Raw genomic sequence first — 24,141 nt, 5'->3', positions numbered from 1 at the left:
AAGAACTAACTAAACACACAAAAAAAGCCTTGCTGCCCACACCGCCATCCACACAAAAAACAATAAAAGCAACATCAACAACATCAACGAAAGAAAATACAACAAAAACTACAAAATTAACAAACAAAGAAGACGAAAAAAGAAAAGACAATACAAAAACTGATACCCCTTCCCCCACATCACTTACACCACAACCAAAAATTCAACAACCAACAACAACAAAAACAACAATACAACCACTTACACAAGCAAACACAGAAGCATACAACATGCCTCTACCTCCTTCCGATTCCTCAGAGTTTTCATCTGAAGACGAGTCAAGTACTGAGGAATGGAAAATTGCCCAAAAAGGAAGGAGGAAGAGGAGCAAAAAAAGAAAAACGAACAACAACAAAGCAGGGAGATTCACATCTCCCGAAAACACTCCCAACACCTACACGATAAACACCAATGCTAACACACCAAAAACAATGCTAACAGCAATAGACACTACAAACACAGAGTTGATGAATTACATCAACTCTAAAACAAACATCACAAATAACGACATCAAAACAAACAACCACCCACGCACAACACCGCCAAAACATATTAAAATTTATCATGTAACACCAGCATTACACAACACAATAAAATCCCTCTACCCCAACTCGGTAGGGGGATTCCAGAAATATTTGTGCAAGAAATTGTACAATAGCCTCCTTGGTGAAAAATCCAAGGAGGAAACAAAACTTTCGAACGGTAAGTAACTTTCTGTTCTTTTGTTTTGTGCTTTAAAGCACACGTATAAATAGAATCATGGTGAAGATTGGTTGTGTGAATGTGCGTGGCTTAGGGTCCCCTTGGAAACAAGGGTACCTCTTAAATGACATCAAGTCACATAATTTGGATATCATAGCCATTAGTGAGACCAGACTCCATGAACCGCGGGCCCTAAAGTCCATGTTTGGCGGACAGTTTAACATTTATTTTTCTCCCTGTCTGCCGAGGATGGGCGGTAGTGGCACGGCGGTTTTTTTTCGCAAGAGTCTGGATCTCCAAGTAAAGACGATATTTACGGACCCGGAGGGTAGACTGGTTGTCCTAGATGTGGACGGCAGCGATGGAGGCGCTTTTCGGTTGCTGGCAGTTTATGTGCCTCCTTTAACAGGTCGGTCAGACTTCTTTCGACGTCTAGAAGTATTCCTGGGAACGTCTCGTCCCTTACTTTTAGTGGGGGATTGGAATGCTACCTTGGACACGCATCTAGACTACGTGGGGAGTGACAAAACTAGAAGAGGATGCAAAGGCCTCATAGACCTGCTCAGACGCTTCCAGTTGTCTGACAGGTACCGACTCGACCACCCAAATGTGCCAACGTGGACTTGGAGCAACCGCATTGGGTCGTCGAGATCGTATCTAGATAGGATAGTGTGTAGGACAAGAGATAGAGATAGTTTAGGATGTCCACAGTTCCACATAGTCAGCTACACGGATCACAAACTTGTGACGTGTACGCTAGACTTAGATAAGGCACATAGGCAGGGTCCCGGTTACTGGAAACTAAACGCGTCTTTCCCGTCGAGACAGGTTTTCAGAGACCGGATTAGCACGTTAGTAAAGAGGGCTTTGACGGGAGCCATCGTCAACAACAAATGGTGGTTTGCCCTCAAGAGAGCAGTGAGGGCGGAAGCAATAAGGTATAGCAGGGCACTAGCTGTAGAGAGGAACAGAGTAGAGGGGGAGCTAGTGATAAAGTTAGAAGAGGCATTGCGAAGTGGCATCGCATCCGACGTTTTAGCGGCGAGGTTGGCCCTCGACCAACACTTCAATGCTAAACACGAAGGGTGTGCTGTCAGGGCAAGGATGCGTGCTCTGAGGAATGAAGGTGTTGGAGCCGCACGAGAGGCCCGGGTGGCGGAGGCGCAGCGGGGTAACAGAGCCACCATCCGGTCTCTGGTAGACGAACAGGGGCGCGAATTGCTCGAGCCGAGCAAGATGTGCGAGGCGTTTCAGCGGCATTTTTCCCGACTGTTCGGGAGGAGTGGCGAGCGAGAAGGCAGGGTGGACTTTAGTGCCTACCTGCACAGCTTGCCACGACTCTCGGCAAGAGAGGCGGAGTGCTGCGAAGGGGTCATCACGGCGGAGGAGGTGAGGGACGCGATGGCGGGTTGCTCGACGGACAAATCTCCGGGTTTGGATGGTCTGCCCTACGAGCTTTACAACTGTATGCCAGACTTGTTTGGAGAAGTCTTGGCGGTCGTGTACTGCAACTGGCAGCAGAACGGGAGCATTCCCGGTTTTGTGAGCCGAGGAGCGGTAACGCTGCTGAAGAAAGATCCAAACAAGGGGGACGCCATAGATAACTTTAGGCCCATCACTCTGCTCAATGCAGACATGAAAATTTTGGCCAAGGTGTTAGCCAAGCGGTTGGCGCTTGTCATCGAGAAACTGGTCGGCACGGAGCAGACGTGCGCCGTGCCGGGCCGGAGCATCCATGACAACCTCCATCTGATGCGCTACATCATAGAGAGGGTAGTTAAGGAACCTGGCATGGGTGGGGCCCTGATCAATTTGGATCAATCCAAAGCTTTTGATAGGGTAGACCATCGATACTTGGAGGCCGTCCTCGAAGCGGCCGGCTTCGGTCCCGTTTTCCGCGGCTGGATGGCTGCCTTGTACACAGGCATCCGTTCGGTTGTTCGCGTCAATGGACGTCTATCGGGACCCTTCGACATTGCACGTTCGGTTCGTCAGGGATGCCCCCTGTCGCCGCTCCTGTACGTATTGACTCTCGAGCCACTACTGCGGAAGCTGGCGACGCTGAGGGGCATCCCGCGAGAACTGGGGTGCGGGACGAGCGTGTCGGCATACGCGGACGACGTCACCGTCATAGCGTCTAGCCACGAGCACATCGAGCTTGTCGGCGAGACGCTGAAAGACTACGAAGCGGTGACGGGAGCGAAAATCAACCGGGATAAGTCGGTGGGTTTGCTGCTCGGCACCTGGAGAAGCAAGCCCATACCGTCCGGCAGCGCCTCAGTAGTGGGACGCTGGACGGACGGTCCGGTCAAGTTGCTCGGAGTCTGGTTCGGTCCGGACCTGCAAACGGAGAAGAACTGGGACGAGATAACGAGTAGGGTGGCCACTCTCTGCCGGCAATGGTCCGAGAGGAAGCTGTCCCTAAAAGGTCGGGCGGAGGTGGCGAACGCGTACATCGCGTCCGTCATCGAATACCGCCTGACCGTCGTGCCTTGTCCCGATCGCGCCATCACCGAAATGGAGCGCATCCTCTTCCGCTTTTTGTGGAAAGGAAGCGTTCCGATGGTGAGGCGATCCGTTTGTTGCCAACACCCGCTGAAAGGAGGGCTGGGCATGCCGTGGTTGATGATGCGCAGACATGCGCTGAGACTGCGACATCTCCGGCTCTACGTAGACGACGGTGAGCAGGTGTGGTCGCCGTTTGTGCGACGCGCTTTCCCGCAGCTCGTCTCCATGACCGAGCTGCAGTCGTGGATCAAAAAGAGGCCGAGGAATGGCGAATGGCACCGTGAGTGTCGCGTTGCTCTGCAACAACTTTGCCGTCCCGGGTCGACCTTGAGCGGCTGCATCACAACGAAGTCATTCTATAGGGGATTAGTGGAGGGCAGGTACGACGACGATCTCGGGGCGAACCTGGGCGTCGACAAGGAATACCTGACCCGCCTGTTCAGGACGACTTTCGGGCCGGGACCTATGGACAACTTCCAGAGATCCCTGGCCTGGCAGTGTTACCGAGAGGCGCTACCCGTTCGCGATAAGCTCTATAGACACGGCTCGCGAAATGTGGGGCCGACCTGCCCGAGATGCGGTCAGAGCGATGAAACCGTTCTGCACGCACTCGTGCAGTGTCCAACCATTTCGGAGCTGTGGGCTTATGTCGAACGACTGCTGTCGCGTGTGGGACGAGTCGGTTTATCAACCGAGTCTATCGTCAATATCGTCACGCCTCCTTCCTTTAAACGGGAAGGAAGAGCTGTATTTATCGTACTTGTGGCTATGGCCAAAGAATGCATCTGGTGGACGCGTCTGAAAGGATTAGAGACAAATACTTTCCTCTCTGGTCAATCTCTCATCAACTTTTTCAAGTATCACTTGAAAAGGAAGGTGAGAGTAGAGAGGCAAGTGTTGTCTAGCAAATGTTTCGAAAAAAGATGGATACATGTAGCAAGAATGGCACGTATAAATGACGAAGCCACCTTGACCATGATTCTATAAAACGTTTTAAAATTTTGTAAACAAAGAAATTTTATTTAACAAACTGTGACGCTAAAGACCGAGGTTACCGTGGTCTTTTCGTAGGTTTTTCTTTCCACGGATAACCTCCCCATTTATTGGGAATTTTTTGTATTATTTCGTATTTTTTGTAAATACCCCAAACGTTTTGCGATGTTTTTTTTTTTTTTTTTTTTTTTTTTTTTCATCGTTGTCCCCACTTTTGTTTTTTTTTCTGCTTTGTTTTCGACCCCCTCGAAAAGAAAAACTCTACATTTGTATTTTGTCCCCTCTGTGTTGAGCCCTGTGTGGCTAATAAAGAAACCTATCTATCTATCTATCTATCTATATATATATATATATATATATGTGTGTGTGTGTGTGTGTGTGTATGTGTGTGTGTGTGTGTGTGTGTGTGTATTTAATCTTAACATGAACAAGCAAGAAAAAACACGAATAAACAACAACGCGAGGACATGGAATAAGTACAGTGTTATTGGGCGCTCGGGAAAGGAAAGAAAAGAAAGAGGATCTCACGTTTCGAGCGGAGCTCTTCATCAGAAATATAGAAAAAGTCCAAAGAAGGGAAGACGGAGAAAGAAAATCACCAACGATACACACGCAGTCACATATTGAAAATGTATATATAATCATAAGCAACAGGATATCAAGTAGTGATGCAGTACAACCGTTTCAAGCGGCTCCATTTCATTAAACAATGTAAACATTACATCCATTTAAATGCAATGTCATCTCCAGCTGCACAAATAAATAAATGGAATTTTAACCAGTCGGACACATTAATATAACTTTTCTCAAATACTTCAACAGAACAAGAAGATGGAAGAAATTCATGTTGTCGCTATTGTGGCTAAGAATAGACTACACTTTCAAGAATCGCATGAAGCCCATTGGGGTCAGAGCTTGTAAAGGATTGTAACTCATTTCTAATTCATTTATCTCTTTATCAACTACTAAATCTAACACTAGAAGAATGTGTCTGTTTTGAATAAAGGACAAGAGTGAGTTGACAGCTCATGGTTAGCTATGGTCATAAATATTGCCATATGCATCCCTTTTCCCCTGGGAGGAAAGAAGACATTACGAGTAGCCAATTGGATATAGAGTAACTGTCTATAAAAGGAGGCTGGGTAGGGGAAGACTCTAAATCATGATGCTAATTACCAGATAAAAGGGCAAATCGCTAAGAAACCTAGGATGTTAATACAGAGGAAATTTTATCTTGGGGCACTATGAGTGATTGTTTATAAACAATATTTTTATGTTGTATAAAATTTGAGATTTTCAAAAATGATATCATAACCAAAATAGGTAAAATGTGTGTATATCAATTATAAACATTAAAAAGGAAAGATTACATAGAAGCAGTTTAATATTCATTCATGTACTTATTAGGTGGTTTCTATAAAGACTGCTCAGGGCATTTACTTATGGAATAAGTGGAAAGATAAATATGCTATCTATATATTAATTTTAAGCCATGAATCAGAAAAGAAATAAAGATGTGTACAGATACACACACGTATATATGTGCACACATGAACACATACACATATACAAATATTCATACGCTTACATATATATAGAATAACAATCTCGCATAGACTTAAGTAACTGGGAAGGATCTATTTACGAACACGAAAAGTAACAACTTATAAAGGATAAGAGGTTAATAGCTTATGCGCATATATACACATACACAAATATTTATACATTTATATGGATATAGTATAATCATCTCGCATAGACTTAAGTAACTGGAGAAAATCTATCTAAGAACAGTTATAATTTATAAGGGATAAAAAATTAATAGGTGAGGATATCAAAATAAGAATTCATAGAAAATAATAAGAAATGCATATAACCTGCATTTAAAGAGAAAATGGATTAAAATTTGAATTAGGGAAAAGATAAAGGAAACCCGAAAAGAGGGGATAGTACGTATGGACGTAGTGAGAGCAGTTAAAGGTATTTAGATCGAAGAGATTTTATAAGTTGTAATGTTACAGGTGCTATTGTCTATATAATTTTATAGTTTCTAGGGGGAATATAATTTAGTCGAAAGGAGACTTACTTCCATAAAATCACTACAAGTATACATAATACTATCAGTAGGTTAGAACATCATAGAAAGGAAAGTAGTATAATCGCCAAAATAGGATGAAGTCAGACTAACTAGGCAGGAATTATCATGGGATAGTATTACATATAGTATACCACATATCATAACGTATAGCTTATAACATATGCAATGCAATTTAATTCAATTTAATTTCTTTTATTTGTGAAGCTGAAGATTGCACTGCATTTAAATTGATGTAATGATTACATTGTTCAATTAAATGGAGCCGCTTGAAACGGTTGTATTGCACTAATACTTGACATCCTGTTGCTTATAATGATTTTACTCACCTTACTTCGAGCTGTGCGGATAATACCGAACTGACTTGGTGCTTCAACTTAAGTACCTAATTCAACTGAATCCCAATTATTTATATATATATATATATATATATATATATATATATATATATATATATATATATATATATATATATATATATATATATATATATATATATATATATATATATATATATATATGTATATATATATATATATATATATATATATATATATATATATATATATATATATATATATATATATGTGTGTGTGTGTGTGTGTGTGTGTGTGTGTGTGTGTGTTATAAGTGCAGAGGTGGCTGTGTGGTAAGAAACTTGCTTCCCAACCACAACTCGGCTTCAGTCCCACTGCGTGACACCTTCTGCAAGTGTCTTCTTCTATCGTCTCGGACCGACCAAACCTTGGGAGGGGATTTGGTAGACAGAAACCGAAAGAAGCTCGTCACATATATATATGTGTGTGTGTGTGTATGCGCGTGTGTGTGTGTGCGTGCGTGTATGTGTGTGTGTATTTATATCTATGGGTGTGTACCTCTTTATCTGTGTTTGTCAATCTTCACTGCTTAACAAACCATGCTGGTGTGTTTACGTCCCAGAAACAATAATACTCCCATGCATCCCCACACACAACCCTAGAAACAATGAGGCCTTCAACATTATCATCCAAAATCTACCTATCCCCACAGGAGATAAAACAATGAACAAAATTTTAGGCTCATACAAAATTATCAAGAGCAAAATGCAACCGAAGTCATTGAAAAAATATTAACGAACGCAAGACTATATCCATTAACAACGGAACCAAAAGGGAAAAAATACGATCAGCCTAATTGTGACACATGCCCCCATCTTTCGGAGGGTACAGAGTTCCACTTTAAACGAGGTGAATTAGTTAACATAAAATCAAATTTCATCTGTGCCTCGGAAAACCTAATCTATGCCATTAACTGCTTTGGGTGCGGTAATCATTATATTGGCCAAACAGAAACGTCACTCCGACGAAGAACAACTCTTCACAAAGAACAAATCCGTTACCAACAATTAAAACGGTTACAGGTCATTGAACACATAGAAAGGTGTACTAGGAACCTTAATCCTAACTTCCAAATTTTCCCTTTATATCAATGTTTACAGAACACCTCAGTTCAAAAAAGAATGAATAGAACACATAACATAATATAGAACACTACTAACCTTACCATTAATACCACTAATTCCCGTACATTCCATACACCATTCATATTACAGTATTACATCTACCCTAATTGCACCACTCCCAGAACTACTTACCTCCTTTGCATATAATCCTTTTACTCAGAGACTAGTAGACCCGACACCGCTTGGTAATCACTGTGCCTTCAAAGCCAGTGAACAGCAATTGACGAAACTGGTATGACTTTGAAGCCTTTTAACAATTCAAAATAATGACGTTTATTCCTCTTAATTCTACCTCAGTTCATCTAATCGTATATATTTATCGTTACTTTTCATAAAAAAGCCTTTATTTTTTTATATCCAATGTGCATTTTCGCTTTTTTTTCTTCTTACTTTCCTCATATATATATACCACGTGTAGTTTATTTTTCTCTTTGAAACCTATTTCCATTATATATATATATATATATATATATATATATATATATATATATATATATACACACATACATACATACATACATACATACATACATACTCTTGCGGTGTAACGATTGCTACCGAGTTCCATGAAGATAATACTTTATCTATGGAACATTCTTTCTAGTTCTTGAACATAAAGATAGCATTTGTCTTTGGTAACACGTTTCTATTCTATATTTTTATCTTTCGTTTTCTACCATTTCTTGTTGGGCGAATATGTTGGAATTTTTGCGAAGAAAAAACGGCAATTGTGCACTCACTGTTGAGTACTGAGTTACCTTGCTGCGAATATTGTACCTTATCATGAGAAAATCATTTCTCCGGTTTCAGAACTTACACATAAAGAAGATCATGTACTGTGTGGAACTTCTCTTCAGTCATTGTTTCATTACTAAAATCTTTTCAAACCACTTCCACTTAACAATTGATTCGTCCTCTCTTCATGTTCAATCGAAGGTCACACGCAAACGGTTACCTAGGTTCAAATAAATAAAAGAAGCTACCTACCCTATTATTTGCTTGATTGGAAAATGAAGGAATTATATACTGTAGTGTCCATTGTAGACAAATAAAAGTGCACAAGTTCTGCTAAATTTAATTTTAACTTTCATTTAGTTCTCGGCGTTTCAAAATTCTGGTTCCATGACTGCAATTGTTCACTGACACAAATTTTGACACAAGGCCAGTAACTTTGGGGGAGAGGTAAGTCGATTACATCAAACTCAGTGAGTAACTGGTACATATTTTATCGACGCTGAAAAGGATGAAAGCCAAAGTCAACCTCTGTGGAATTTGAACTCATAACATAAAGATGGACGAAATGCTGCTCGGCATTTAGCCCGGTGCACTGACGACTCTGCAAGCTCACTGCCTTGTACAACAAGAAAATAACTTAAAATACACTTTTAATGATCAAAACTATATTCGGTTGTTTCGGGTTGCAGTTTAAGTCTCATGTTGGTAAGACTGTTGAGTGCTTTCTTTCTCCTACCACTTCCAAAAAAAGCAAATATATTTCGAAAGTGATGCTATATTGCGCATATTTGCATATTTACGTACTTAAACGAATGGAGGCGTGAAAAATAAATATTAAATCTAATTTTGTTCAATTCCATACGCGTTTACTATATACCGATTTTGTATCTTTAAATATAATTTTTTCTATCAATCATTTTCCATTAAAAAGGCATCTATTCGTGATTCTGAAATTACGTTAGCGATGGGTTGTTTGTGCGTTGTTTATAGATTTTTGTTAGTGATTAGAAGTGTGCAATCCTATGTTACCACTATAACAATAGTTGTCCATTGCTGAAAAACATGCTTTCACCATATCTCATGTTTTAAATTTTTTTCCTTAACAGCAAAACATGTTTTAAATCATAATGGGGCGCAGTTAGTCTCTGGGAATTGAGACGGATAATTTCATCATCAAATTTTATCATTAAGTCAATCGAAATTTTTTTGTTGTCAAGTCAAACAGAAATTCCTTATGAATTTGAAGAATTTTTTTACCTTAAAAATTGCTAATACATTGATAAACGCAATGCAAAATCTTTCAAAAATAAATATTTCGTGCTGTTTGACAAATCGATCGTACAAAAGTAAAAGTCTAAAGACCGAATAAATCTAGCGTATATTTTATCAAATTATTTCTTTACAATAAATATGTACATAAATATGTATGTAAGATACAGAAACAGTTTGCTGTCTTATCTCGTTATAAGCACACATGTATGTATACACGCAACCACAAGTACATATACACACAGAAATTTATATTTGCACCTAAGTGGAGAATTTCACTTTTAAGTATCCTGTACTATAAAAAAAAAATGACTCTTCCAGTTTTTAAACTATATATATATATATATATATATATATATATATATATATAATTAAATAACAAGGGTAGAAATTGATATTAATCAATTAAAACTAGTGGCTTAGCATATTTAAAAAATCCGAAGGTTAAAAATTCTGTTACATACAAAATTAAGAGGAATGACCACTAAAGTGGACACCTAATATGCTAAACATAGACGTCAAATCACCATTACCACGAAGAGTGTGTTTTCAAGAAAAATCTCAACAAAACATTTGTCTTGCTCATTTTTATATTTTGGCGTTTTGCTGAAATTTTTCTTGAGAACACACTCTTCATGGTAATGGCTATTTGACTTTTATGTTTAGCATATTAGGTGTCCACTTTAATGGTCATTCCTCTTAATTTTGTATATATATATATATATGTGACATATTCATATACATGTACCATTAAATGTATAACTGAGAAATAAAGTATGCAATGCAACCAAGTAGATTATTGATACGTTTTCAGTTAAAGCTGTCGTACTAACGTATTGAAGAAAATTTACTAAATGATAATATATTTTCGGATTTGTGTATTCTTGCAGGGCTAATTTGATTGTCAGCAGAGAGAATACCTGAAATAAGATGAAATCACAAGAAACATTGCTTGTGGCTGCGAAAGTTAACCGTGCATAACAATTGTGCTAATGGATGATTCTGTATGACATGAGGGCATTAATTGTTAACATTTGTTCAATCGCGTAGTTTTAAATAAACACTCAAATATTGATATGAATGCATTAAAGCAAATGTGATGATGAATGTAATAAAAGGAAAGAATGCAAATATAATGATGCAAAGAATAGCAACCAAATCAAAATAACTCTAAAAGTAGACGCAGTTTTCCTTAATGATGATAATAATAATAATAATAATAATAATAATAATAATAATAATAATAATAATGATGATGATGACGACGATAATAATAATAATAATAATAATAATAATAATAATAATAATAATAATAATAATAATAATAATGATAATAATAATGATGATAATAATTAAATAGAAATATTGACTTGTAGATAGAAAGTTAAAGGACCTCGTAGCCAACGTGGACAGGTCAAGAGAAGTGTCATCCTGTGGGCAGGTTAAACTGTCTTAACAGCAGTTTGTTTTTAGTAGGGACAATTGGTAATACGTTAAAACCCCTTTTTCAATTCGTTGCAATTGAAGGTGAAAATGTTAAATATACGACTATGAGAACCAATAATATACGGTATAGTATTTTCGGTGCTTGAACATTTGATTCTGAAATTGACTGTATGTTTTTCTTTCAATCTGAGGCATACTCAAATAGAGAAAATTTTTGTCTCGTGTGTTAATATTTGTGCAGGAATAAAGTCGGGAAAAAGCTTTGCGGCATTTCGTTCGACATCACGTTCAAGTTCAAATCCGACAGAGTTTGACTTTGCATTTCATAAAACAAGTAACAGTTGCACGTTGGGATCACTGTAAGCAACTTACCTGTTTCTTTGAAATTACTGGCCATGTGCCAAAATTTGAAACCGATATTTGTGCAGGAACATATGTGCTGCATATATCTAACTCTGAAAATGTTCGTTGCAAGGTCACTATAACAGTTTTCAGCACTGCATATGCAAGTTCACTTTGCACAGTAAACAAGAGTTTTCAGTTGGAAGGATGGATTTCGTTCACTTTTATCCGTAGAATTTCTGTTATTGATTACGGTCAAAGATATAGTTAGATGTTGGGTGCAGCTATAACGACCTTTGAAGTTGCTTTGATTGAAGATTTTCTATTAAGGATGATTGCGTATGAAATGCTTGTGTATAAGATATAGGAAGCTTGCGGTTATATTTATGATAAAACATTTAAAATGAGGAGCGTGGATTGATCCAGATAATGTTTATGTATTATATCTCCTTTCCATTATATTACTGTATTACTACGTTACTATGATGATATATGTACACACACACACACACACACACACACACACACACACACACACACACACACACACACACATATATATATATATATAAGTATGTATATATATATATATATATATATATATATATATATATATATATATATATAATATATATATATATATGCAAGAATGTTGTTAGGAGTGACTTCGAAGTTTCGGCTACCTAAGATATCGTCGGAGTCCAATGCATTACACATAGACGTACCTTTATATAATCTATGTTGAGTTAAAATAATTTTTGTGTGTGTGGTTATGAATGGGGTGATAATTAGGATTTTTTTGACTGATTGATATTGAAAGGTGTTTTGGAAAGAAATTAATTGATTAAATTTGGGATTATGTTATTGTTTAGACATTGTTTATGCATTTAGAACTTTGCAAACAAGCCTGGGAGTTATATATTTAAGTACATTATTTACATTATTTACATTCGACGGATATTTGACCTCATCTTGTTTGCTGTTAACACAACGTTTCGGCTGATATACCCTCCAGTATGGACACTGATATATATCGACAAGAGGAGGGTTTAGCTATGGCTTCGCCATTATCACCGGTAATAGCCAATATATACATGGAATGCTTTGAGAATTTGGCTATAGGATCAACACCACTAAAACCAACCCTATGGCTGCGATATGTTGATGACACCTTTATACTCTGACCCCCACCAGGAAGATGTCCAAATGCTGTTAGATCATGTGAACTCAATAAAGCCATCCATACAGTTCACAATGGAAAAGGAAAAAGACAATCAGCTGGCATTCCTGGACGTATTAATAACACGCACCGAGTATGGATTCAGGACATTCGTATACCACAAGCCAACCGTCACTGGACAATACCTCAACTTCAATTCCCACCATCCATACAGTGTAAAGAGAGGAATTGCTCAGTGCCTAAAACATCGAGCAAAGAATATAAGTAGCGATCGTGATACACACCACGAAGAAATGATCAAGCTCAATCTGTTAAGCAACAACTACCCCAAAAGTATTCTATCCACTCCAATTATGAAGAAGAGAGAGGATGATGCCAATAAACTGCCCACAGTCTGTCCACCCTATGTGAAAGGCCTCTCCGAAAAGATACAAAAGATATGCGGCCCATATGACATCAGGACGGTATTCAAGTGTAATACAACACTTCGCAAATGTCTCCGAGTTAAACCACCAATAGAAGAGAATATGACCAAAGACTGCGTGTACTTCATCCCATGCAGTTGCGGTAGGTTATACAAAGGCGAAACATGTCGCCTCGTCAAAATAAGGGTAGACGAACATCGCAAAGCTGTGACACGAGGAGATATTGATAAATCGGGTATAGCTGATCATGTATAGAAAAATGGAGACCCCCCCATTGGATGAAGTTAAAATAATAGTCAGAGAACACACTGGAAAATACGAAAACTAAAAGAAGCAGCACATATGCTGGGACACAACAACGAAACTTTTAATATTTTGTGATTTATTTGTAAAAGAAGGAACATCAGGAAGAAATCTCTTGAGTCAGGTTATATAATTGTTAATATCTCCATTAAGAGAATTAATTTCTACAAACATTTGACCAGGTAGAGTTAATGTTGTTCCGTACAGAAAAAAGTTCAGTTGGAGAATATTGCAAACTTTCTTTAACAATACTCCTGATATTGACTTTCTTTAGAATAGGTAAGAAGTGTGTACACTGCATGGATTGTCACTTTGCCTATGGTTCAAAGTGATGAACCAAAACAATCATCCTGGCTTGGGAAATGTTCCAGGAAATCAGCTGGAGATGCTTTTAAAGATATGAGCTTTCTCTGTGATGTGATCAGCCTGGTGCACTTTTGATTAGTTATCAGAAGACATGGAACCCACATAGCAGAAACCTTCGTCATGCCAAGTTCAATGTGCAGAATATTCTCAACTTTCTCACAGGATATGCTAATAGCATTGACTATTTGATTTATAGTCAATTGCCTGTCATCAATCAATATGTTGTGAACACGGTCACTGTTTTTCTCGGTGGTAGCAGTTGCAGGACTTCCAGACCTCGAATCATCTTCAAGGCTCTCCCTTTCTCTTCTAAATTCAGTTGCCCACTTTTGCACCGTCGATAAAGCTGGAGCATCATCCCCTAATGTAGCAACCATATCAGCCTGAATGTTTTTGAGAGTTAAAACCTTTTTCTGCAGTTACTTCATTACACGGCTTTGCCAAATTTAGTCCATTTTCAAGAAAGGTCGCTACTAGTTACTTCTGAAATCTTCTTTGAGCTAAATATTAGTTTGGCTGGAAAGAAACAAGACAATGGAGTTATTAATTAGTAGTTTTGCAATTAATGTGTGCAAGATTTCATAGCTCTAGTATCAGTCCTTGATATTCATCCTATCAACTTTTCAGCACACCTTCGTATGTGTGTGAGTGTGTGTGTGTGTGTGTGTGTGTGTGTGTGTATGTGTACACACACACACACACACACACACACACACACACACACACACACACACACACACACACACACACACACACACACACACACACATATATATATATATATATATGAATGTATGTATAGTATGTAAATATCAGATTATTCGCTTAAACCGACTTGGTGAAAGCTTGCTAACATGAAATGAATTCATATCTGGGACAATAATATAAAGAAATGTAATAATGTTTAGTGTCCTTTCATTGTAGTAATCAATATATATATATATATATATATATGAGAGAGAGAGAGAGAGAGAGAGAGAGAGAGAGAGAGAGAGAGAGATCCATAGGAATATTTTAGCGTTTTAATGCATATATCCTTTCACTTATTTTATAAATGTATGCATGTCATCATCTATCTATTCATTTATCTATATTTCTATACTCACACAGTCACACACCCGCAAATATAAAACAACACAAGATAATTTGCATGTACGTATATGAAATTGTGTGTCGATGTGTGTGTGCTTGTGTGTGTGTTTGTGTTAATGTGTGTGCATCTATAGTATTATTTCCATATTGATATAAATATTTAATGTTAGGATTTGTGATAAAGAGCCTGATGTAATTGACTATTCCAACAATAACTGAGATATCTATATTTCTAAGCGGAGTTATTCCCGGCGTTGTATGCATTGAATGTCGAGAGGAAATAGCCAAGCGGATAAAAGTATTTGACGACCAGATTTACATAAAGTGCATGCATTTCTCTTGGCATCTGGAGGAGGTAGGTGGAAGTAAATAACAGACAAGATGGTAATACGCTCCGTGCAATTTACGGAATTTCAAATAGAATGGTAATTCGTCTTTAATCTGTTTAACGTAATGTCCCTTCTTTAACACTAGCTGTAAGAGTGCATATGAAATGCGTAGCCACTTAGTGATTTGTCATACATTCTCCTATTGCAAGGAATCAATATTTATAATCTAACAGCGATGTATTGGCCGAGTCATTTGAATGTCGCATAAACTGTGTTGAAGGTGGTTTCTTTTACCTCATAATAGTTTTTTTCCCTTTTTGCGTTGCTATTTCAAATATCAACAGTACTATGTTTTATCCTTCTGGGTCGATAAAATAAGTACAAGATGAATACTGGACTGATTTAACCGTCTATACCAGTAGTTCTTAACCCTTTTTTGTTGCGCCCCACTATTTTAAAGTAGTTGTTATGACTAGCGCCCACCTAAGTGTCGAGTGAGGTATCACGACTAAACTAACTTAACGTGGATGATAATAAATTATGCCCTAAAAGTGGATTGTATAAGCTTTTAACAGTGAAATTAATAAAGACAAAAGCGGTAAATTCACTTTATACATTGCAAGTTAATGACTCCTCTGTGTCTGAGATCTCATTTTATTTTAACACCCATTATTGATTTTATCATGTATCGTATAATTACCACCATAGGTAAAATTTATTATATTTATGTTACTTAACCACCCCTATAACCTAACGCCCCCTTTCACCTATCCAGTGGCTCTTGGGGGCAGTACCGCCCATGTTGAGAACCTCTGTTCTATACCAATCTCTGCTTGTGTTACTTGGCTCGTTTTGAGCCTAAAATCTCGTTAAGCAACAGGAAAAATACTACGTGGCACACAACTTTACTTTTCATTCTTCTGTGGTCGATGAAATAAACTATTATTCCAGTACTGAGATCCATGTAATCGTCTAACTCACCACTTTTTTAACTTGTTAACCTTGTGCCGCAATTAGAAAACAAATATTAATAAAGCTTGGCAGTCTTAAATATGTCCCTTGTGAGGCAAGACAGTGATTCAGGTTCGATTTTCAGCTCATTCTAATTTATATAATTTCGCTTTTAACATGGTTTGGAATTATATAAGCGTCAAAATAGAATAGTTCACTACTTCTCTCAAAACAACAACAGCAACAATAACAAAATCCATCCATATTATAAACATTTGCCAAAAGCTGTAGAGAAAAGGGACAATGTTTTGCAGTATTAATCCTTATTAAATTAGGTTATCTTTTTAACGGATATTAACTTCCTTTATATTGATCCTTACTTTGCTAAATACATTAGTGGTGCAAATTCTATTTAAGTGTCATTTTAAAATGAAGACCTTTCTACTGAATTAAAATGAAGCCAATTGTAATAAAGCATAGGAACTGCCTTACAGCATCAAGTAAAGACCAAATTTTTTGAAATGACATTGGTCACAGGTTCTAACTATTAAATTTCTTTTTCGACGTTATTGCTCTTCATAAAAATGTTTGGCGGATTGGTAGTCACCAATTTAACGTATGTGTTGTCATTAATTTAATGTGTGTGTAAAGAAAATCCAGGGGGAAAGTTATTTCAAAGTTGTAAGGTGTTCGAATGTAATGCGTTGGAAGATAACAATGTCACAATATAACGTGGAAGTGTACATAGAAATAAATGTCAGAAGGTATGTTTTGTTTATAAAGCATAGTAATTTATTTTGGATTGTTGATAAGTGCTAAGCAAAGCGAGAGTATAAGAATTAATTTCTATCTTTGTGTGTGAATGTTAAAAATATGTAGAGCATTGGAAGAACGAGAGATGTGTAGCGAGACGTGAATGAATTTTGCATGACTTACTATGTGTTTAAGTTTGGTGCTTATAAGCTGCAGAATGATAATAGATATAAGTGAAACGAGTTGCGTGGCGTTGATAGTGAACACTGCAAAAAACGCATAGCAGAAAGTGTGATGTTGCCACCAGGGCTGTCAAATGTGCAACTAACTTAACTAGTGTTAAACATAGAAGATGTGTCGTGTTAATGAAAATGATCTTGCTTTCACGCCTTCAAATCTGAAACTAATTTAGCTCTTTTAAAAAAGGCGCGAATACTGCTGGGAGGAAGTTGCCACATGTACCCTTCTGCAGCCAGCTCTAATTGGATGAAGCGGCATAACACGGCAGTGCTATGCCACCACGACAAAATAGTGCTTTCATGGCTCACTACAAATGTATTCTTTTCTATGACACTGTACGCATGCGCTCTCTCTTTTATACATACATACATACATACCCCACCCCCATCCACCCCCACACACATGCATTTATATATTCGGCTTCAATGTCTCTCCACATTCTGAGTTCAAAATTTGTTATGAATTTTATTTATCTCGTCGACAATGATGAAATAATGTAGAGCTAATTTAGCGAATTATACTACGAATTGGGCCTAAATTACAAGTTAAAATCTCTCGAGACTTCATAAACAACTTTGTGAGCAGTAAGAATTGTTTTTTAGTTTTGACTGATAACGCTTAGATGTACTTAGGGCTTACCTGTCATGCCATCTTTGAGATTAACAAAATAATTTGTAGTTATGTTTATTCTTTTTGTTTTGTTTATAAGTCTGAGGAAGAAGAGCAGAGCCCATGAGCCCTTTCGTGGCCTCAAGCGTCTGTGGAAGGAAAGGAAGATGTTATTTGCTAACGAAAAACCACAGAGTGAACATATTAAAAACATAACAGTTGCGCCGACGGGTTTTTACAGTTTCCACTCCTCTAATTTCATTCACAGGCTATTGATAGGCTCGAAGATATAATATGAGAATAATTGCTCAAGGAAATAATGGTGGACATCAAAACAAGGTAGTTACGAAACAAAGATCTTAATCACACAGTCATGTCTCTACTTATATTACTTAGACTCAACTGTGGCGATTCCTAATATATATATATATATATATATATATATATATATATATATAGAGAGAGAGAGAGAGAGAGAGAGAGATAGATAGATAGATAGATAGATAGATAGATAGATATATAACGGAGATGTACTTGCATGGCAAGTGACCTGATCTGAGATCGTGTGCTGGAACGAAAACAATTGCAGCGTGTAAGGTGTGTATAAGCCATTTAAAATAACACACAAAATCTGTTAGATTCACTTCAACATTTAAATTTAATTTGTCAAAATATTTTCGTCGCTTTGAGACCGCGACCTGTTCACTGACAAAATTCTATGCAGCAAGAGAGGAGGGCTCCACCGCCAATGTCACAGCCATTGCCATAACAACAACATCATCTACAGGAAAAAAGGAACGAAGAAGCAACAGCATCTCAAGGCGGAGGCACAGCGGCGGCAGCATCTGAGGCGGAAAAAACCGCCAGCAGGAAAAGGGATAATATCAGAAACAGCAGCATCAGCAGCAATAACAATAGCCCCCAAAGTACCACTACCAACGTCACCACCAAAATTGATATGAATCTCAACAGAGAGGACCACCCATGATTTTCCTCAGTCCAGCTCTCTATCCCCCCTCTCTCAAGTACACGCTCACACATAGACACCCACACAAAAACAAGCGCACATCTACCCTTATCGGGGACGGACTACAGTAGTAATAGCAGTCGTAATAATAGTGCCGGCAATAACAGAACTGGTAATCCTTTCAACTATAGGCACAAGGCCTGAAATTTGGGGGAGGGGGATAGTCGATTACATCGACCCTAGAGTTTTACTGGTACTTAATTTAACGACCCCCAAAACGATAAAGGGCAAAGTCCACCTTGGTGGAATTTGAGCTCAGAACGCAGCGGCAGACGAAATACCGGTAAGCATTTCGCTCGGCGTGCTAACCATTCCACCAGCCCGTCACCTTAATCACAGTACTGATAATAACAATTAAAAGTGGTAATATCGATAGTAGAGGAAGTAATGATAATATTAATTGATAAACAATAATTAACATGTGACGCAGTGCAACTATCACTAGGTCGAGCCGTAGGCGACGGAACCGACAACCCCACTAAGCTTGCTTCGCGAGGAGGGTAAAATATTGCTTTTGGAACCCTTCGGGGTGAAAAACTAAACCCACCCAGACAGGACAGAGGAACTCAGAAGACTCAATGGTCATCCAAAACTCGTTAGCCTTGGTCGGTAGTCTGTCTAGGAGAAGGAACACTCTGATTTAAAAACTGGTTAGACAAGACTCCTTAACCAGCCTGGTGACAACCTATCAGTGACTAATAGCTTCATCCCTGGGATGATGCTGAATGAATCATGAATCGGGAGCTAGCTCCCGAGTAATGGTCAGATGAGGACACGGGGCCAACCGACGACATCTGTTTCCCAGTAAGAATCATGAACATCATATGAATGGCAAGGGCCCATGGCCCCCAACAGTCAGATACGATAATAGGAATAGTCCCGACCTATGGCTAGTAATCGCTCTTTAGTCTTGGTTAACAATCTTGTTAGAGATTGTGCGTCGATAAAAATACTGGTTGCTGGATAACCTCACAACACAAACCTCAATATTGAGTGAAAATGTCTGAAACAAGTGCATCAAATAATGGTATGAATGAGGCAGCAACCAACGGTGAAGGTCTTTCGCCTGGCAGGTGCCCTGTGGTTGAGCAGCACAGGCCCGGTCGTCATTCAGATAGTGTCTATACTCAAAGTTTGACACAGAGAAAATGTTGGAACAAGGAGGTAGTTAATTGATAAAGTAATCATTAGAAACTGTAAGAGAAGACACACAAATCTGAGCACGGCTTGGATTGATTATTACAAAGGCTCACGATATGATATCGTACGCTAGGATAAGAAGAAGTAAGGAGACGCATGGAATAGCAAAAGCATAAGATGCTTTATATGGAACGGTGTGAAATGCTGGAGAACTGAATTGGTAGCAGGCAATTGGGGATTGCGAGAAGTGAAAATTAAGTGTAATGATATGAAAGAAAAGACAGCAAAAGAGTATCTGCGGTGATTGAGAAAAATATCGAATTCAAAGTTGAATGTCAGAAACGTAATTTCGCCAAAAACCTCGCGCGCAGTGGCAGCTATTCGGTATGGCGCTGGAATTCTGAATGTACAGAGGATGAACTAGAGTTGAAGAGGAAGACAAGAAAGCTCCTAACAACGCACCGAGCCCATTATCTACGGGTAGATAGTGATCACCTATACATGAAAAGAGCAAATGGAGGAAGGAGACTGATAAGTGTGGAAGACTGCATGCATATCGAACTTGGGAACCTGCTGAGGTATCCTTCCCAAAGTGAGGAAACCTTGCTGTAGGCAGTTAGTGATGAGGGTATATTGAAATCAGGAAAAAAAAAAACAGAGCAAAACATAAAGTACGAGAACACGAAGAAGCAGTACGCAACAAGGAGTTATACAATCACTTCCATGTAGGCACACCTGAAGTTGCCAGAAAGTGTAGGCGGGACTGGTTGAAGAAAGGAACACTGTAAAAGAGACCGTGAGTACAATACTGGCAGCGCAACACCAGGCATTGGCCACATATTGGAAGCTCAACCTTAGGAATGAGCAAGTGTCTCCACTGTGCCGAATAGATTTAATGAAACCATTGCCCTTCACGCTGCAATTATATATATATATATATATATATATATATATATATATATATATATATATATATATATATATATATATATATATATATATATAAAGTGCTGATGAAACAATCTTAGAAAGCAACATTTATTTTAGAATGTTAATTAGAATAAAGCGTCATGGCAAAGACTGAGTAATATTTATGTAATACTGGTGGTGATGTTGCTAGCCGATCTTTCGATCAAATCAAGGTTTTTGCTACTGCTTTCTATCGATCGTAACTCCAGACAGAAGCGTCGCAGTTTCTTACTGTTGCAACAACGCGTTCCATCCGACGCTTTAACGATTCTACTAATACACTGCCTTGAAATTGTGCTTTTCTATAGTTCTTGAAAGGACGAAAAATAATGTTAACCTCAGCGGGTTCTGAATCACAACGCAAAGAATCAGCAAATATCGCGAAGCTTTCTATCCAACACTGTAACAAACTAGCACCTTCAAATGTAATATTCGTTTCAAAATTTTCCACAGGGCCAGCAGTTTCGGGGGGAGGTCGTGTATATCAACTCCAGTGCTCAATTAACACTTATTTTATTGACCCCGAAATGGTAGAAGACAAAATCGACCTCGGTGGTATTAGAACTCAGAACCTAAAGACAGACGAAATGCCGCTAAGCATTTTTGCTGGTGCTCTAAGAATTCTGCCAATTCGCTATTCTATCTAAATGTAATATTTGTTTCAAATTTTGGCGCAAGCAGTTTTGGCACACAGAACTCTTCAAATCTTACCGTACCACATTTTTGCTCAAAAAGAGGATGGAATGACAGACTAAACAATGAACTTTTCGAGACAATATGTCTCAAAAAAAAAAGAAAGAAAGAAAAAACACAACATGAAGAAAAGCAAAGATGATTCTGAAAAGTTACAGCAAGCATTTTCATAAACAAGCACTCACTAACATTGCATGTTTTTGCTTCTTCAATCAATCAGTAAATCGATCATTCAGTCAAACTCTTCTTTTCTTTACTTTTCACTTTCTCTGTGACGTACAAATGCTATCGATCACCAACACTCTGCAACTATATTTCCATTCCTAGCATACTTCCCTGTTTTTGCCTCTTCTGATTCATATTGTAGCTCTATTCTGCTCCTAATTAAAATATATTCAAAGAACACCATACATAGAGCATGCAGAGTCAATATATCGTACGTACATTTTTAACACTATGAAATTGAATTTCAAGAAAAAATTTCACTCTTACATACAGCAAATCCGCGTCTCTTAATATTAAGTTAGTAAATAGTATGAATGAATTTGGCGAGCTGGTAACATCGTTACTACGCCGGGCGAAATGCTTAGCGGCATTTCGTCCGTCTTTGCATTCTTTGTTCAAAGTCTGGCTACGTCAGCTTTGCCTTTTATCCTTTCGGGTCGATAAAATAACTACCAGTCGAGCGCGGGAGTCGATGTAACCGACTAGTACCGTCTCACAAAATTTCAGGCTTTGTAACTACAGTACAAGGATGAAATCGTATGAATCAAAGAAGCAGAGAATATATCTTATAAAGACTATTAAACTCAGAGAAAATGGACAGCTAGCTGTAGGAGAGGAAACAAAGAACTGGGCAAAGTACTTAAAATAGGGATGCGAAACAATATATATAACAAATTTTCAAAGATACCAGGCTGATGAGACAAAAGGATTTCAGAAGAAGTGCTAAACAGTCATTTATACGTGGTCGTATGATAGCTACCACAATATACAAGAAATAGATTTAGATTTAGACAGGAAATAAAAAACAAAAATCAGTCAGCATTCGAACCGAACATAGACTTTCATAGATGTTATGACACCATGCAGTGATCGATGTACAACATATTTTGCACACATCATGCTCAGTGTAGAGGAAAGCACGATAACTAGCATTAAACTAGTTAATTTGATTGAAGCTGTTATGACATCACGTTTCACTCCATGCTGAAATAGCAAATGAATCAGCTAAGTAACTATAGCAACGAAACACTGGAATATACACCTACAGTATACTGTCAAGCGTAATTATTCCTCATGTACATTTCAAAGAATTTTCGGAACTTTCAGTTTCTGTTATCTTCATTTCCGTTTGAAAAGATTCGAACACAAACACACAAACATATACTCAGCAAAATTGCGCATAATCACATACACAAGCAAACACACATAAATGTGAGCAACCAAATATATATATATATATATATATATATATATATATATATATATATATATATATATATATATCTATATATATATATATATATATATATATATATATATATATATATATATATGTATATAAATATATAAATACATGTCAAGCATTCATCACTACACTCTCACTACCTCCATCCACTACAAACACACAGACTCACACTCATACCTCAACTTCTCCCCCTCCCACCCTAAACATACCTAGCTCTCCATCTCCTATTCCCAATTCCATCGTCTGCGGAGGCTCTGCAGTGACAACCATGACTTTAAGACCCAGTCTCAGCTCATGGCTCCCCACTTCATCCTACGTGGATATCCCCTCACTACTATCCATACCGCCCTTGCCAGAGCACGTTCCGTGGAGCGTGCATCTGCTCTCTTCCCCGTACCCGCCCCGCTGTCACCCGTCTCCTGTTCCCCTCACCTACCAACCCCTCCACCCTACCTCTCCAACGCACCATTCTCAGAGCCTTCCGGCGACTCCAGTCCGACCCCTTCACTTCGCACACCTTCTCTAACCGACCCCTCTCCTCCTTCAAATGAGCCCACAACCTACGTGAACTCCTAACCTAACCTCCCAACCCGGCTCGTTCTCCTGCTCCCGCCCACGCTGTCGCACTTGCCCTTACCTCTCCAACACCACCCTACTCACCGGCACCCAGCATCGTCCCTATCATATCACTGACTCCTTCACCTGCACTTCTAGCAACTCATCTACTGCATCTCCTGCTCTCTCTGTCCTTCTTTGCAGTCCATCCCACCCCACATTTTACTCCGGCATACTTCACCCCACCCACCCCACTCCCACATTCTCCAACCTACCCAACCTTCACTCCCACCCTCACCCTTGCTTTCCCCAACCTCGCCTCCACCACACTCCAACGCCACCACACCACACACCACCACACTGCACCACACCACATACCACCATAGCACACTACACCAAATCACACCA

The 24,141-nt window shown here is 38.6% G+C and overlaps 1 protein-coding gene across 1 annotated transcript; it reads right to left on the bottom strand.

Annotated features, from left to right (window-relative positions):
* Window positions 1–13,638: 13,638 nt before the first annotated feature.
* On the bottom strand, window positions 13,639–22,892 carry LOC149135407 (protein GVQW3-like). Its single transcript, XM_089351843.1, has 3 exons — window positions 21,897–22,892; window positions 17,909–18,027; window positions 13,639–14,420 (listed from the first exon to the last, which is right to left on the bottom strand). The coding sequence occupies exon 3, from the start codon at window positions 14,279–14,281 to the stop codon at window positions 13,862–13,864; it is 420 nt and encodes a 139-aa protein (XP_089207969.1). The 5' UTR covers window positions 14,282–14,420; window positions 17,909–18,027; window positions 21,897–22,892; the 3' UTR covers window positions 13,639–13,861.
* Between the last annotated feature and the right edge of the window lie 1,249 nt (window positions 22,893–24,141).

Source organism: Octopus bimaculoides, chromosome 5 (genome assembly GCF_046866305.1).
Source record: "Octopus bimaculoides isolate indiv1 chromosome 5, ASM4686630v1, whole genome shotgun sequence".
Lineage (NCBI taxonomy): Eukaryota > Metazoa > Mollusca > Cephalopoda > Octopoda > Octopodidae > Octopus > Octopus bimaculoides.
This window is presented reverse-complemented; position numbering and strand designations above follow the sequence as displayed.

Excerpts from the sequence above, each read along its gene's own strand:
- LOC149135407 (XM_089351843.1), bottom strand. The coding sequence starts at position 14,281 with ATGGTTGCTACATTAGGGGATGATGCTCCAGCTTTATCGACGGTGCAA.